The sequence below is a fragment of the Mandrillus leucophaeus genome, unplaced genomic scaffold (genome assembly GCF_000951045.1).
Source record: "Mandrillus leucophaeus isolate KB7577 unplaced genomic scaffold, Mleu.le_1.0 Scaffold604, whole genome shotgun sequence".
NCBI lineage: Eukaryota > Metazoa > Chordata > Mammalia > Primates > Cercopithecidae > Mandrillus > Mandrillus leucophaeus.
In genome coordinates this window covers 859104-875122 of record NW_012106520.1, presented here as the reverse complement: position 1 = coordinate 875122, position 16019 = coordinate 859104, and the positions used below count along the sequence as shown (strand labels likewise).

Genomic DNA, 16019 nt, shown 5'->3' with positions numbered 1-16019 from the left:
GCTAGTGGACTTATAGTAATGATTTTCCTACTTTGGTAACTATTGTTTGCCAAAACTTGAAGTTGAATTACGGAGTAAAACAAACTTCAGAAGCAGAAAGAACCAAAACGTAATCATGCAGATCTGTGCTGACTTTTTTCTCTTATTTTCTTTTCTTTTTTATTTTTATTTTTCATTTTTTAATTTTTTTTTGAGACATGGTCTCACTCCATTGCCCAGGCTGGGTTTGCAGTGGCTTGATTATAGCTCACTGTAGCCTCCACGTCCTGGGCTCCAGCAATCCTTCTGCCTCAGTCTCCCAAGTAGCTGGGACTGCAGGTGCACACCACAATGCCCAGGTAATTTTTAAAATTTTTTTGTAGAGAGGGGCTCTCACTATGTTGTCAGGCTAGGAGCAATCCTCCTACCTCAGCCTCTGAAAGCACTGGGATTACAGGTGTGAGCCAACATTTCTGGCCCCCGAGTATTTTTTCTTACTAATTTACTTTGATGTCTTAAATTATCTTCAGAAATACTGTGATCCATCACCTTTTGCGTGTGATAACACATTAATTTTTTTTCCAGGATATGCTGCAGGCTGCTAGTCATTATCGCCAAAATAGAAACTCTTTGTATAGAAGAGAAGAATCACTAGAAAAAGAACCTGAATATGTTCCATGGACGGGTAATATACTGATTTATTAACAGTTGTTCAAAATATATTTCTAATGACCCATCATTTTTAGAAGTTATGTTATTCCCCTAGTGTAGGTTTGTAACTGAAATGAAAAAGTGCCATCTCCAAAATGAGCAGCTCTTGTCAAAATCACTTTATTCTTCCCTTGCTCTTATTTATTGATCTCTCTATAATGTATGTATTTAACTGGTACTTTTGCATTTACTAGGTTTTAGTTCAAATAGTTATTCATAGAAGCAGGTCCTGGCCTTGGAGGTATGAACTATATTTTGTGTTGATTTAATACAAGAAAGTAAGTGGAGTAGTGGAGTTGCATTAAAGGAATTTAGATGGAAGAAGAATCATGTTTACCTGGCTTTGCTGAAGAAATCTCTTTAGAGAAGATGGGGTTCAAGCAGGGCATTGACAGGTATCACCTGAATCCCTGTTTGATTTAATTTTCCAGCAGTGATGAAGAGGCATAATTTTTATGCAATTAGTCTTTCCTTTAGCCGTCACTAGAACCCTTACTTAACCATATTATTTTGTGTAATTTCACAGCAACGAGTGGTCCTGGGGGCATCCGAACGGTAATAATACGCCAGCATGAGATTGTCCTGAAGGTGGTTTATCCACAGGCAGACAGCAACCTCCGAAACATCGTGACCGAGCAACTGGTAGCCCTGATCGATTGCTTCCTGGATGGTTATGTTTCTCAGCTTAAGTCGGTGGATAAATCCAGTAATCGGGAAAGATATGACAATCTGGAGATGGAATACCTACAGAAAAGATCAGATCTCTTATCTCCTCTTCGTAAGTTCATGATACTTGGCAAGCGTTTTAAATTTGCTGAATGGATGAAAGGGTCGAATAGTTAATGCAGTATATTCAGTGTAGTCATGTTAATCCAACTGTAATAAAGAACTTAAAGCAAATATGCACAGCTTTCTGTTCTCATTTATTCAACTTTTTTTCCAGTACTATCTAGGTGTAAGTACCATAGATGATACTGAAGGTGATTAATGAATACATAAATAAACAGTATGTGGAGAGTACCCTTAAAGGGCTTAGCATCACAGACCTTTACATGAGTAACTGGATTGCAAAGTAGAGCCTAATGAGGGCTGCTTGAGGGGGACAGATAAATAGTATGGCTCTTCAGCCAAGGACACATTATACTCCAGGCTAGGATTGGGAAGAGTTTGCTTTACTCTTTCACGAAGGAAGGGAATAGCGTTTTGGGGAGGCAGTGATGAAACAAGGGTCTGAATTTGCATCTTTTTTTTGTTGAGGCAGAGTATCACTCTCTCGCCCAGGCTGTAGTGCAGTGGTATAATCTCAGCTCACTACAGCCTCTGCCTCCTGGGTTCAAGCAATTCTCCTGACTCAGCCTCCCAAGTAGCTGGGATTACAGGCGTGTGCCACCACACCTGGCTAATTTTGTATTTTTGGTAGGGACGGGGTTTCACTATGTTGGCCTGGCAGGACTTGAACTCCTGGCCTCAGGTGATCTATCCACCTCAGCCTCCCAAAGTGCTGGGATTGCAGGTGTGAGCCACCACACCTGGCCTGAATTTGCAGCTTTAAGGAATTGATGTGAATTGTGAAACTAAGTGCCAGTAAGTGGGAAGGTTTCCATTCCATTAATGATTCTTGATTTATAATAGGAATAAAGATAACATTTCAAGTCATATTTTTTATTACAGATTTTAAGTTTTGTTAACAGGATTTTTTCCCATCTGTTCTCATTCCCACAGTTACACTAGGCCAGTACCTGTGGGCTGCTTCTCTAGCAGAGAAATACTGTGACTTTGATATCTTGGTACAAATGTGTGAGCAGACTGACAACCAGAGCCGACTCCAGCGCTACATGACCCAGTTTGCTGATCAGGTGATGAGTGTTGGGTGTGTGGCCACTGAGTCCTTTAGTAATCAGGGCTTTTGGAATATGATACGATCTTTTTGTAGTTAACTTTGATGAGAAAATACTAATTCGTATGTTGTGTTTCTTTGTAAATTTTGTGCAGTAGCGAGATCACAGCTCACGACAGCCTCAACCTCCTGGGTCCAATCACTTCTCCCACCTCACCCTGTCCCACACCTCCCGCCTTCCAGTTGATGGGACCACAGGAGCTCGCTACCACGCCTGGCTAATTTTGTTTATTTTTCAGTAGAGACAAAGTCTCACTATGTTGCCCAGGCTGGTCTCAAACTCCTGGGCTCAAGCGATCCTCCTGCTTCAGCCTCCCGAAATGCTGGGATAACAGGCTTGAACCATCGCCTGGCCACACAATTCTTTATATATAAATATTACTGAAAGATTCTTTGACCTTTGGAAAATATGTTATAACTTTCATTTCTGTTTATATATTTTCTAGTTATTATAAAAGTACTTAGGTATATGAATGTTGATAAAGTTCTTAAAAATTGGATAGAAGATATTCAGGAGCATAGAACACTACTTTAAGAGAGCTTAGCTTTACATACACCTAACATTCTCATTTTCCTTGAGGGATATTATGCTTCCTGTTTAAAAAACAAAGTTCCCAGCCAGCCTCAGTGGCTTATGCTGTAATCCCAGCACTTTGAAAGGCCAAGGCGGTAGGATCACTTGAGGCCAGGAGTTTGAGGCCAGCCTGGGCAACATAGTGAGACTCTGCCTTTACCAAAAAAAAAAATTTTTTTTTAAAACATGCCAGCACACGCCCATGGCCACACCTATTCAGGAGGCTAAGGTGGGAGGATCATTTGAGCCCAGGAGGTCAAGGCAGTGAGCCAAGATTGTGCCACTACACTATAGCTAGGTGACAGAGCAAGACCCTATCTTTAAAAAAAAAAAAAGTTTCCATTGTGACACTATCTTAAGTGAATTTAAAGTTGTTTCTTAAAGCCAGTCTAGTCAGTTGATTACTATGAAAAGCTTATTTTTTATTACTGTAAAAGTGATACTGTATAAAATTTAGAAAACCACTATAAACAGGAAAGATAAAAATCACTCAAAACGCCACCACCCAGAGAGAACCTTTTAAACATTTGGTTTATATTTTCAGTCTTTCCACTCTATGTATTATAGACAAACATGTTTTGTCAATTGCTTTTTTCACTTGATACATTGCAAACATTTGTTCATGTTATTAAATATTCTATAGCAGCGTTTTTAATAGCATTATAGAATTTCATTGACTGGGTATGACTTACTTGATTAACGATCAGTTGTTGGGCTGGGTGCGGTGGCTCATGCCTGTAATCCCAGCACTTTGGGAGGCCGAGGTGGGTGGATCACCTAAGGTCAGGATTTCGTGGCTGGAGGTTGAGGCAGGAGAATCACTTGAACCCAGGAGGAGGAGGTTGCAGTGAGCCGAGATTGTGTCACTGCACTCCAGGCTGGGCAACAGAGCAAAGACTCCGTCTCAAAAAAAAAAAAAAAGTCGTTGTACATGAACTTATTTAGTATTTCAAAACATTGCTAAATAAATATTTTTTGCACTGATCATGATTTTAAAATTATTTTTATGGATTTTCTTTCTCTTTTGACATTTTGATGCATTTTTGCATTTTTTCTTGTATTTTCTTTAACATGTTTAAATGTTAAAGTCCTTTTGTGCTTACTCTGATCATCTTTGAGTCTGTTTCTGTTGCCTGCTTTTATGTTGCTTGAATCATATTTTTCTGCTGCTTATATCTGGCAATTTTTAAATTGTGTTTTAGACATTGTATATTTTTAAAACTCCATAGTATGGAAATCGATGTTATTTGTTCCCTAGTGGATTTGTCTTTTTCTGTGTTAGGCAATTTAGAGGAGAGGAAGATTACTCAGTCCATTAAGAACAGAGGTGGCCCAGGACTCAGTCTCAGCTTTTGTAATATTCATTTCATTTCTGGTTTCAGAAGTCTTTCATGGCAGGATCCCTGCTTTAGGGGAAGTGTCTCTTAAACACTGTGAGACTGTAGGACGTCTTGGTCTTCCTCTCCAGCTCAGCCTCCACACCACCCCAGCACTCCACAAACAGCCAGTGAGGAAAACTGGCTGGGCATTTGGGCCTTTCTAGATTCTGATGTATCGTGCCAGCCCATGTGGCCAGCTGGCACATAATTCTGGAATGTTACAGTCTCAATGCTGTCCCATAGAGCTTTCTGTGATAATGGAGCTGTTGATATTTGCTGTCCAAATGGGAGCCACTGGCCAAATGGGGCTACTGAGCACTTGAAATGTGGCTAATGTACCTGAGGAACTGAATTTTAAATTTCAATCTAATTTTTTATTTAAGTTGCTACCATATTGGCCAACGCAATCTAGATTCTGCCATTAATCTTGTCAGTGATCTTGAGCGAGGTGCCCTTTCTGAATCTGAATGTACACATTTGTCAAATGAGATGATTGAATTAAGTGATCCTACAATATAGGAAATCATTGTTTAGAACAGGTTTTCTGTTTTGGAGGCCTTTAGAACAAAGTTATGTTTTGTTATCAGAAATGTATTTTTTAAAACTATTATGAATAAATTATATGTTCTGTTATTTGTAGAATTTTTCAGACTTTCTCTTCCGTTGGTATCTGGAGAAAGGAAAGCGAGGCAAATTATTATCTCAGCCCGTTTCTCAGCATGGACAGTTGGCGAATTTTTTGCAAGCTCATGAACATCTCAGCTGGTTACATGAAATTAATAGCCAAGAATTAGAAAAGGTAAGAAGGATTTTTATATGGAGCAGATGTGTGCAATTTAGGTAGTTTTAATTAGTTTTGTTTTTAGTAATTAAAATACTGTTTACTGTCATACACCTGAGAAGGGGTTACTATCCAAAATATATATAGGAGCTGGGCATGGTGGCTTATACCTGTAATCCCAGTACTTTGGGAGGCTGAGGCAGGTGGATCTCTTGAGTGCAGGAGTTCAAGACCGGCCTAGGAAATATAAATGCAAAAACATTAGCCAGGTGTGGTGATGCACACCTATAGTGTCAGCTACTTGGGAGGCTGAGGCAGGAGGATCACTTGAGCTCTGGAGGTCGAGGCTGCAGTGAGCTGAGATTGCACCATTGCACTCCAGCCTGGGCAACAGAGTGAGGCCTTGTCTCGAATGAATGAATGGCAAAAGACCTGAATAGACATTTCTCAAAAGAAGACATGCAGATGACCAGCAGATGTGTGAAAAAAATGTTCTGCATCACTTATCATTAGGGAAATGCAAATTTATACCACAATGAGACATCACCTTACATTTGTTCAAATGGCTATTATCAAAAAGGTGAAGGTAACAAGTGCTGGAGAAGACACGGAGAAAAGGGAACCCTGATGCACTCTTGGTGGGAATGTAAGTTAGTACAACCATTATGGGAAACTGTATGAGGGTTCCTGAAAAAGTTAAACGTAGAAATACCATATGATCTGGCAATCCCACTTGTGAGTATATATCCAGAGGAGTTGAAGTCAGTATGTTGAAGAGATACCTGCACTCCCATGTTCATTGCAGCATTTTCACAATAGCCAAGTTATGGAATCTACCTAAGTGTCCATCAATCAGTGTAAATGATAAAGAAGATGTATGTAGAATACACAAAGCAGTAATAGCCTTAAGAAAGAAGGACATTCTCTCATTTGCAACAACATTGATGAAGCTGGAGGACATTACACTAAACCAAATAAGCCAGACACAGAAAGGCAAATACCACGTGATCTCACTCATATCTGGAATCCAAAACAGTTGAACTCATGGAAGCAGAAGAATGGTGGTTGTCAGAAGGGTGAAGGGATTTTATACACACACATATACACACACATACACATATTCATATATACATATATAAGGAACTCAGCTCAATTGCAAGGAAACAAATAACCCAATTTAAAAATGGGCAAAAGGGCCAGAGAAGTTGGTCAAAGGGTACAAGTTTCAGTTAGGAGGAAGAAGATTATTTTTATTTTTGTTTTTGTTTTTTAGAGACAGGGTCTCACTGTGTTGCCCAGGCTGGTCTCGAATTCCTGGGCTCAGGCGATCCACCCACCTCAGCCTCCCAAAGTGCTGGGATGATAGGCATGGGCCACTGCACCCAGCCAGGAAGATTTTTTAAATACATTGCACAGTATGGTGGCTAAAGTTAATAATAGTGTATTGTACATTTTAGAATTTCCAAGAGAACAAATTTGAAATGTTCTCACCATAGTAATAGGTATTTGAGGTGATGGGCATGTTAATTCACTTGATTTAATCATTCCACATCACATACATATAACATTACTTTGTATCCATAAATATATACAATTATAATTCGTCAGTATACAATAATTTTTTTAAATTTTAAAGCATTTATTATGGATTATTTAGAATGTGTACTCCTATTCGCTCACATAATTTGCATAAAACGTTCTTAATTTGTGATGATATTGCCATTACGTCTAATATCTCAATGAAAATATGCAGTCCAGGTTGGGCGCAGTGGCTCATGCCTGTAATCCCAGCACTTTGAGGGGCCAAGGTGGGTGGATCGCTTGAGCTCAGGAGTTTGAGACCAGCCTGGCCAACATGGTGAAACCCCGTCTCTACTAAAAAAAAACAAAAATCAGCCAGGCATGGAGGTACATGCCTGTAATCCCAGCTACTCAGGAGCCTGAGGCAGGAGAATCACTTGAACCGGGAGGCGGAGGTTGAGTGAGCTGAGACTACACCACTGCACTCCAGCCTGGGTGACAGAGTGAGGTGCTCTCTCAAAAAAAAAAAAGGTAGTCCATCATGATTTGACATCACATTAAAATCACAAAAATTTTAATGATGTGTCTGTAACAATCATTGGCCTTTTTGCAATGAGTATATTGTTGTAATAAATATGCAAATTATGAGTAAAAACACACACATTAATTTTAAAATTTGTTCTTGACAGGATGTTCAGGTGAATATGTAATTGTTTTAGAGCAAATGTTTTGTACATGTCTCTTTTCCCAATGCTTAATGAGGATGGTTGATATTTTGCTGTGTGATTACTCTCAATGTTATGGTACTGCTCAGTTTTTAGGTTTGCTAACTGTTGACTTTTCATTCATTGATATGGCTTGGGGAGAAAAACAAGTTTGGGGTTTACTTACCTTTGTTTCAGCTTGAATTGGTACTCAGTATCTTACAATGGTTTACATATTTTATTGTAGGCTCATGCAACACTTCTGGGTTTGGCAAATATGGAAACTCGTTACTTTGCAAAGAAGAAAACCCTTCTTGGCTTGAGTAAATTGGCTGCATTAGCTTCAGACTTTCCAGAGGATATACTGCAAGAAAAAATTGAAGGTGAAAGAATTTAAACAAAAAGATTTACAAGTTGGTCATGCCATCAGTTAACTCATGAGGTATTCCTGTCATCAGTTAGCAGGATCTGTCTGTTAGAAACAGGACCTGTCTCTAAGAGGAATGCATTTAGTTAATGTCCAGGTGTAGTTACTCAATTATATACTTGGAATTTTTTTAGAGAAAAGTTATTTGTATTTTAAATAAGAATTCCTAAAGAATAGATTCAGATGGTTTTGAATGGAGAGGTCTGATTATGTACCCTTAGTGATACATATTCCAAGGTCAAAAAGAACTACAAAGCAATCTTGACCTTTACACAGTGGGTTTGTTGTAGGTAGTGTGGTATAGGTGCAATAATTCTGAACTATTTTGTGTATATTATAGATGAAAACTATTACATGTAGTACAGTTGACCCTCCATATTCTTGGATTCCACATCTGCAGATTTGACCAAACATCAAACATACTTGGGGAAAAAAAGAATTAAAAATAATTGAACAGCAGTTAAAATTACAACAAAAAATTAAAACAACAAAAATAATGCAAAATTGAAACAAAATAGTGTAAATTTTAAAAAACCAGTACAGTATAACAGCTATTTACATCGCATTGACTTTGTATTAGGTATTATAATCTAGAGGTGATTTAAAGTATATGGGAGGATGTATGTGGGTTATGTGCAAGTAACTACCATTTTTATATAAGGGACTTGAGCTTTTTGGTATTCCCAGGGGTCCTAGAACCAGTTGTCAGCGGATATTGAGGCATGATGGTATTATTTTCTGAACCAAGGAGAAAGGAGATACAAAGAGAAAGACAGTGAAGAGGAACTCTGTATTACTGAATTTGCATTGGAAATACCAGATAGAATCTGATTTTTAAAAACAATATATTTTCTTGTTTGAGGTGATGGATATTCTAATTACCCTGTGATCATTACACAGTGTATACATGTATTGAAGCATCACATTGTACCCCATAAATATGTATAATTATTATGCATCAATTAAAAAAATACATTGGCTGGGTGTGGTGGCTCACGCCTGTAATCCCAGCACTTTGGGAGGCTGATGTGGGAGGATTGCTTGAGCCCGGAGATTGAGACCAGCCTAGGCAACTTAGAACTTGTCTCTACAAAAAATTTAAAACTTAGCCAGGTGTGGTGGTGCGCGCCTGTAGTCCCAGCTGCGGGGAGGCTGAGGTGAGAGAATCACTTGGGCCTAGGAGGTCGAGGTGGCAGTGAGATGTGATTGTGCCACTGCCCTCCAACTGGGGCAACAGAGTAAAAACCCTGCCTCAGGAAAAAAAAAGTAAGTCTCTCTCTCTCTCTCTCTATATATATATAAAATATTACATATTATATATATAATATAGATATAGATATAGATAGCAAAATGTGTGTATATATAATAAAATTGTGTGTATATATACGTAATACACATATATATGCATTTTATTATATATACACACACACGTCTTGTCTCTTGCAGTGACACACCAGTAGCATGAGTATACCTAGTTCCGTATTTTGGTTTCTGAGTACCATTTTCCAGTAAAAGAAATGAGGGCTAATTGAAGAAATCTTGGAGAGTCTTATTGGGCCAGAAAGCAAGGTTAATGTACAGATACTAAAAGAGTACAAGAGCCTTGAACAGCTCCCACTGTTCAAGTTTGGGGACAATTTTAATATCGAAAGAAAGGTAGTAAAGGGTATATTCCACAGTCTATAAAAGAAGAAAATTCATGAATCTACAGTGATTTTCAAAAAGGGAAAGGGTCAGTGAAATGCTTCTTTACAGGAGAATGCCAACTAATAATTGTGGAAAGAATGGCAGAAGTCACTATTACAACCACAGTGAATAACTGTCACCAAAGGATACTGAGACCATTGAGTTTAGGGGCTAGGGGAACAAGATATTCCCGTGTTTTTGGAGTATCAGTAGACAGATCTAATAGACCCTGTCATCAACCACAAAACAAACCCACATTGTGTACTTCTGAAGCAGTGTACTACCATCACCTGTGTCCTGTTCTTGCCAAAATGTTCACCATGATTCTAATCACACGAGAACAATCAGACATAACCTGCTGGTGGGACATTGTATAATACAGTTGCCCTAGACTCTTCAAAAATTTTACCAATATGAAATGAAAGACAAAGACAGAGGCTCTTTTAGATGAAAGGAACCTAAGAGCCATGACACATAAGCAAATGCAGGGTGAGATTCTCAATCCTGAATCACCCTCAGAATAACCATAACAGTTATGGTGAATGTTGTGGAAACAAGTGGGAAAGTTTGAACATACTTAATATTAGGTGATATAACTGAGTTGATGTTAAATTCTATAAGTCTGATAATCATATTGTGGTTGAATGTCCTTGTTTTTAGGAGACGATGCTGAGTATTTAGAAAGGAAATGTCATGATGTCTGCAACCTTCATATGCTAAAAAAAAAAAATTACCTATATACATAATTCGCAAAAGGGGCAGAGTGTTAGCGACAGATAACTCTAGCTGGAGGATATAAAGTGCACATTGGCATTTAAAATTTTTTTTCTGTAGATTTGGACTTTTTCTCTTTTATTTATTTATTTATTTATTTTCTTTGAGACAGGGTCTCACTCTGTTGCCCAGGCTGGAGCACAGTGGCACAATCATGGCTCACCGCAGCCTCGAACTCCTGGGCTCAGGTGATGCTCTTGCTCCAGCTTCCCCAGTAGCTGGGACTACAGGTGCATACTCCATGCCCAGCTAATTTTTGTATTTTTTTGTAGAGATGGGGTTTCACCATGTGTACCCAGGCTGGTCTCAAACTTCTGAGCTCAAGCAGTGTGTCCACCTTGCCCTCCCAAAGTGCTGGGATTATAGATGTGAGCCACCACACCCAGCCTGGAATTTTTCAAAATAAAAATTGGAGTGGGGAATCTCAGCTATGTGGTTTGGATCAAGTATATGCAGATATGGATATCTGGTTATGTGACTTATCCACAGAGTCCAGCCTAAGATCTGGGTTTAAATTTTACTGCTGTCATTTTTTTCCTTTTGAGAGAGTGGATATAGTAGAAAGAATTGGGATTTCAAATATTTTCTCCAGAACTTACTAGCTTTGTGACCTTGGATAGTTGATTTATGCTCCTTCATCTGAGTTTGTTCATCTATAACAAGGGTAGTTGTAAGGATTGAGGACACTGTCTTGAGAAAAATGGCTTACATACATTAAGTACTCAGTAAATTCTAAATATTAGCCCCTTTTATTATTAAAATTATTTTTCACTGTTTGGGATAATCTTCCTTCAATCTTTTTATTTTTTGCATTAGTAGTGTCTCTTCTAAAAAACGTGTGTTTATATTCTATAGGACTGGCTGATAGTCTTGAGAGGGGAAGCCATATTTTAGCCTGGCCACCAGAGATAGATCATGTTAATCAAAGTATTTTACCACAGGGCTTTCCTGTTTCTTCTTTCTCCCTGCTTTGCATTTGATCACTTCTTAGCTTTTACTTCTTAACACAATGGGAACATTTGCAGGTCTCAGTAATTCTACGGACTGTTAGCACAGTGTATCTAATCGGAGGGGATAGGCTTTTTAAAAATAACTCTTGTAATTAAATAATTCCTCATGGAAAATGTGTAAATTATAGAAAAAATACAACAGGAAAAGTAAGTGGTGTATAGTCCCACCTCCGCAGAGATAACCACTGGTACTGTTTTGTAGGTATCCTCCCAGTCTGTTTTTCTAGGTATAGAAATGGACAAAAATGTTCCATTTAATTTTTCCAAAACCAGGATCATGGGAAATGCTGCCAGTATTTGAACGAAAGTATCTGTGCTTTGGTCACTGTTTTGCTGTGAATGCTACCTATTATGAGGCTACCTAGCAGTTCTTACCCTTTCCTGCAACTCGGCACATTCCCTGGGGTAGAGCCAGGTCATGGGCTGCAACCTGGGGAGTTTATGACAAACAGAAGCCCCTGTTACCTCTTCCAGTGGAGATAACCCTTGCTACCTAGGATATGTGCTGTATATTCTTCCAGGTCTTGTTTTTCTTGATAGACTCATGGTAGCTTTTATATCATTTCCATTTGTGAATGAAACTGCAGTTAACCCTTGAACAACATGGGTTTGAACTGCATGGGTCCACTTACATGCAGATTATTTTCAATCAATATATTTCGGAGATTTTCAACAACATGAAAACACTCATAGATATACACCATGTATAACCGTGTAGCCTAGAAATACCAAAAACAAACAAACAAACAAAAAAACCAGAAAAAGACAGGTTATGAATACATAAAATATGTAGTCTATTTTATCATTTACTACCATAGAACATGCACAGATCTGTTATAAAAAGTTAAAATTTATCAACACACAAACACAGACCTCACATAGCACCATTCACAGTGGAGGCAAATGTAAACAATGTAAATACACAGCGTTAAATCACAACTGCCTGAAATTAACTGTAATACTGTCCTTACCATAATAATTTCATAGCCATGTCCTGTTGCTATTGTGGGCAAGTGTCCGCTTGTTCAAGTGTTACCAGTATTCAATTAAAACCCCAATTAAAGTGATGATCCAGTTAAAATGATTCTGATCATCTCTGAGAATTTTGTTTACACTCCAGTAAACTGCCTATTGCAGCAAGAAGTAAATTTCCTATTGCAGTAAGAAGTGATTTCTCATAGTTCTCAAGTATTTTTTCCTGTGTTTAGTGCAATACCATAAACCTTTAATAACATCTTGGGACTCATATGAAGTGCCACTAAGTGATGCTTGGCATGCTCCCAAGAAGCATAGGAGAGTCTGGAATTGCTTGATAGGCACCTCAGATTGAGGTCTGCAGTTTTGGTTGCCCCCATTTCAATATAAATGAGTCTTCCTTAATGACCATTGTTTAAGAAAAAAAAAAAAGAAAATTTATGAAGCTGGCAGCAGCAGTTAAGTTTTTGGGAAGTCAAAAGTTACCCTCCCAGCACTTTGGGAGGCTAGAACAGGAGGATCACTCAAGCCCAAGAGTTTGAGACCAGCCTGGGCAGCATAGCAAGACTCCATCTCTTTAAAAAGTTTTGCTGGGATTTTTGACAGCACAGGAGCTTAGTGGCCCATCCTCCTTGTTATTTAAGGGCCAACTATATATTAAAAATTCCAGTGGGAAAAATTTTACTGAATTATAAAATATGATTGAGAGATCTCCACATTTAGGAAGTTTATACCTCATGAAATAGCTATCTGCTGTCCAACTTCTTCAAGCAGTAGAATGTATTTCCTTACCTGTTCTCTCCCCTCCTATTTCTCGTTGCTGCGATAATTTATAAGACTTTGATCAAACCATGGATATGTTGTGAACATAACCAGCAATCAAGAATAAGAATTAAAAGCATTCTAAGATCATTGAATAACGATGGGATTACCTCTGGAGCTATTTTTTTCTTTTAAAATTCAGATTTGTTTTATGACAGCAAAAATGAGAGCAAAAATCAAAGTTCCATCATTTTCTCTTTCCCTCTCTCTCATCTTGAATACTAGAAATGGCTGAGCAGGAACGCTTTCTACTGCATCAGGAGACCCTACCTGAACAGCTGCTAGCGGAGAAACAGCTACATCTCAGTGCGATGCCAGTATTGACTGCACCACAACTCATTGGTGTATGTGCTTTTCAAATCCTTAACACTGTTCCCTAAACTCAAAACATTGTTGGTGTTTATTGGGCCGTGTAGTATAGTTCCTAAGGGGAGTTACCGTTCTACTTCCTACCTTCCAGAAAACTCTCCTAGCAAAATATTTTTGGAAGCTGTTTGGGAACAGAAAGTTCATTAGAGAACAATTCATCAGCATCTGCCTCCCCATACATTCCACCTAAAGGTGCTGTATCTAGGCGACCAGGAGAAATTACTGATATTTTGCTTTTCTAGTGTAGGACAAATAAGTACCATGAGATAACTTTTATTTCCCCCACAGAATTACTTTTCAAGCTCTTCTATAAGAAAAAATAAATTAAGGAACTCAGTTTACATGGTCTGGCAGCGCTGTCCTTACCCCTTTCCTCTGCAACCCAACACATCCCCGAGGGCAGAACCGGAGTACGGGCTGCAGCCTAGAGAAAAAGCATCTGTTTGCCAGAATGATGTTGTAGGATCACCTTAAATTTGTCCTGTCTGTATGAAAAAGAAAGCAAACAATTAAAAAACGTTAGCATTTTAGCCATTATTAGTAGCAGATTTCCTGTTGTAACTGAATTTACAACAGCCCTTCCTGATAGAATATATATTTAATTTAGAAATGTAAGATACTATCTATTGTAACTCACCATTATATATCACTAAGAAAAAAGTAGTGCCAATTTTACTCTGATACATCAATTTTAATACCACAGTCCAATTTCAGAGATGGTGGGGTAAAAAGGATGTTTAAGAACAACAAAATAGTATTTTTTGACTGCTGTAAGACAATGAAAACAAGCAGATAGCTTTTTTTCTGAAATGGTCTGAGTATTGTTGCTATTAAAGGATTATATATACAATTTTTTAAAAATGGAATTATAAATAGTTTTCAGAAAAGGAAGATGGGAAAAATTCAAATTGATATTTTTAATAAGGCAAGTATTTTTCTGACCATAAAAATTACAGGAAATTTGAATACAGAAATGAATACGCGATCAGCTGTAATCTAACCAGGGATAAGTGTTGGTAACATGTTGATGTGTTTTTTTACATTTTAAGTAAATATAGATCAACTGTACACTTTATTGTAGGTCTCAATTTTTTTTCTTTTTTTTTTTTTTAGAGACAAAGTCTTGATGTTGCTCAGGCTGTCAGGCTGGAGTGCAGTGGCACTATCACAGCTCACTGTAGTCTTGACCTCCCAAGCTCAGGTGACCCTCCCACCTCAGCCTCTGGAGTAGTTGGGACCACAGACGTGCACCACCATATCCAGCTAATTTTTATACTTTTTGTAGAGACAGCGTTTCGCCATGTTGCCCAGGCTGGTCTCAAACTCCTGTTCTCAGGGAATCTGCCTGCCTCGGCCTCCCAAAGAGCTGGAATTATAGACATGAGCCACTGTGCCGTGCCTAAAATACGTGTTTTTTAAAAAGACAGTTTAAGGTAGATGCAATTCAGTTTCCAAATATGAGACTGTTTTTACTATAAAAATACAACTGGCCAGGCGCAGTGGCTCACACCTAAAATCCCAGCTTTTTGGGCCAAGGCAGGCAGATCACTTGAAGTCAGGAGTTTGAGACCAGCCTGGCCAACAGGGTAAAACCTCTTCTCTACAAAAAATACAAAAATTAGCCAGGTGTGGTGATGGATTCCTGTAATCCCAGCTACTCAGGAGGCTGAAGCAGGAGAATCACTTGTACCTGGGAGGCAGAAGTTTCAGTGAGCTGAGATTGTGCCACTGCAATCTAGCCTGGGTGACACAGCAAGAGTCTGTCTCAAAAAACAAAACAAACTGAAAAACTACAACTTCCTTACAAGACATAATGACTTCTTTTCTCCATAAATGTCTCTAGTATTAGTTATATGATTGTATACAGTAATCTTCTACCTTATTTTAACTTGTCATAGCTATATATCTGTGAAGAAAATAGAAGAGCTAATGAATATGATTTCAAGAAAGCTTTGGACTTGCTGGAATATATTGATGAGGTAAGTAAAACCACTTGAGATGATCTCAGGCAACTGAATACATTTGTAAAAAGAGGGAGATGCCTCTTCTAGTCAATCATGAAAATGAATTAAGCAAAAAAGACTGTATCTGGTTCAACTACCTTTAATCCTTAGAATGTATATAACTCTTGAGAAAAGCTGTCAAAGTCAAGAGACTCCTTTTGTGATAATTCTCACACGTTCCTGGATATTTTTTTTTTATGCACAAATACTGCTTTTAAAAGTCCTGAGATTTTTTTTGTTTCATTTATTAAGTCATTAGTTTCTGAGTCTAATATATGACTCTATCAGTTTATTCTGGCTGGGTGCAGTGGCTCGTGCCTGTAATCCCAGCATTTTGGGAGGCCGAGCCAGATGGATCACCTGAGGTCAGGAGTTCGAGACCAGCCTAGCACACATGGTGAAACTCC

The 16019-nt window shown here is 38.4% G+C and overlaps 1 protein-coding gene across 1 annotated transcript in view; it reads left to right on the top strand.

The window, feature by feature from the left end:
• NUP133 (nucleoporin 133kDa) overlaps positions 1-16019 on the top strand; it is a 67970-nt gene that overhangs the window by 42471 nt on the left and 9480 nt on the right. Inside the window, exons 17-23 of the mRNA XM_011999849.1 lie at positions 565-664; positions 1217-1468; positions 2413-2546; positions 5181-5339; positions 7794-7929; positions 13466-13584; positions 15508-15588. Coding sequence (XP_011855239.1) covers positions 565-664; positions 1217-1468; positions 2413-2546; positions 5181-5339; positions 7794-7929; positions 13466-13584; positions 15508-15588 — 981 coding nt within the window. The remainder of the gene's footprint in view (positions 1-564; positions 665-1216; positions 1469-2412; positions 2547-5180; positions 5340-7793; positions 7930-13465; positions 13585-15507; positions 15589-16019) is intronic.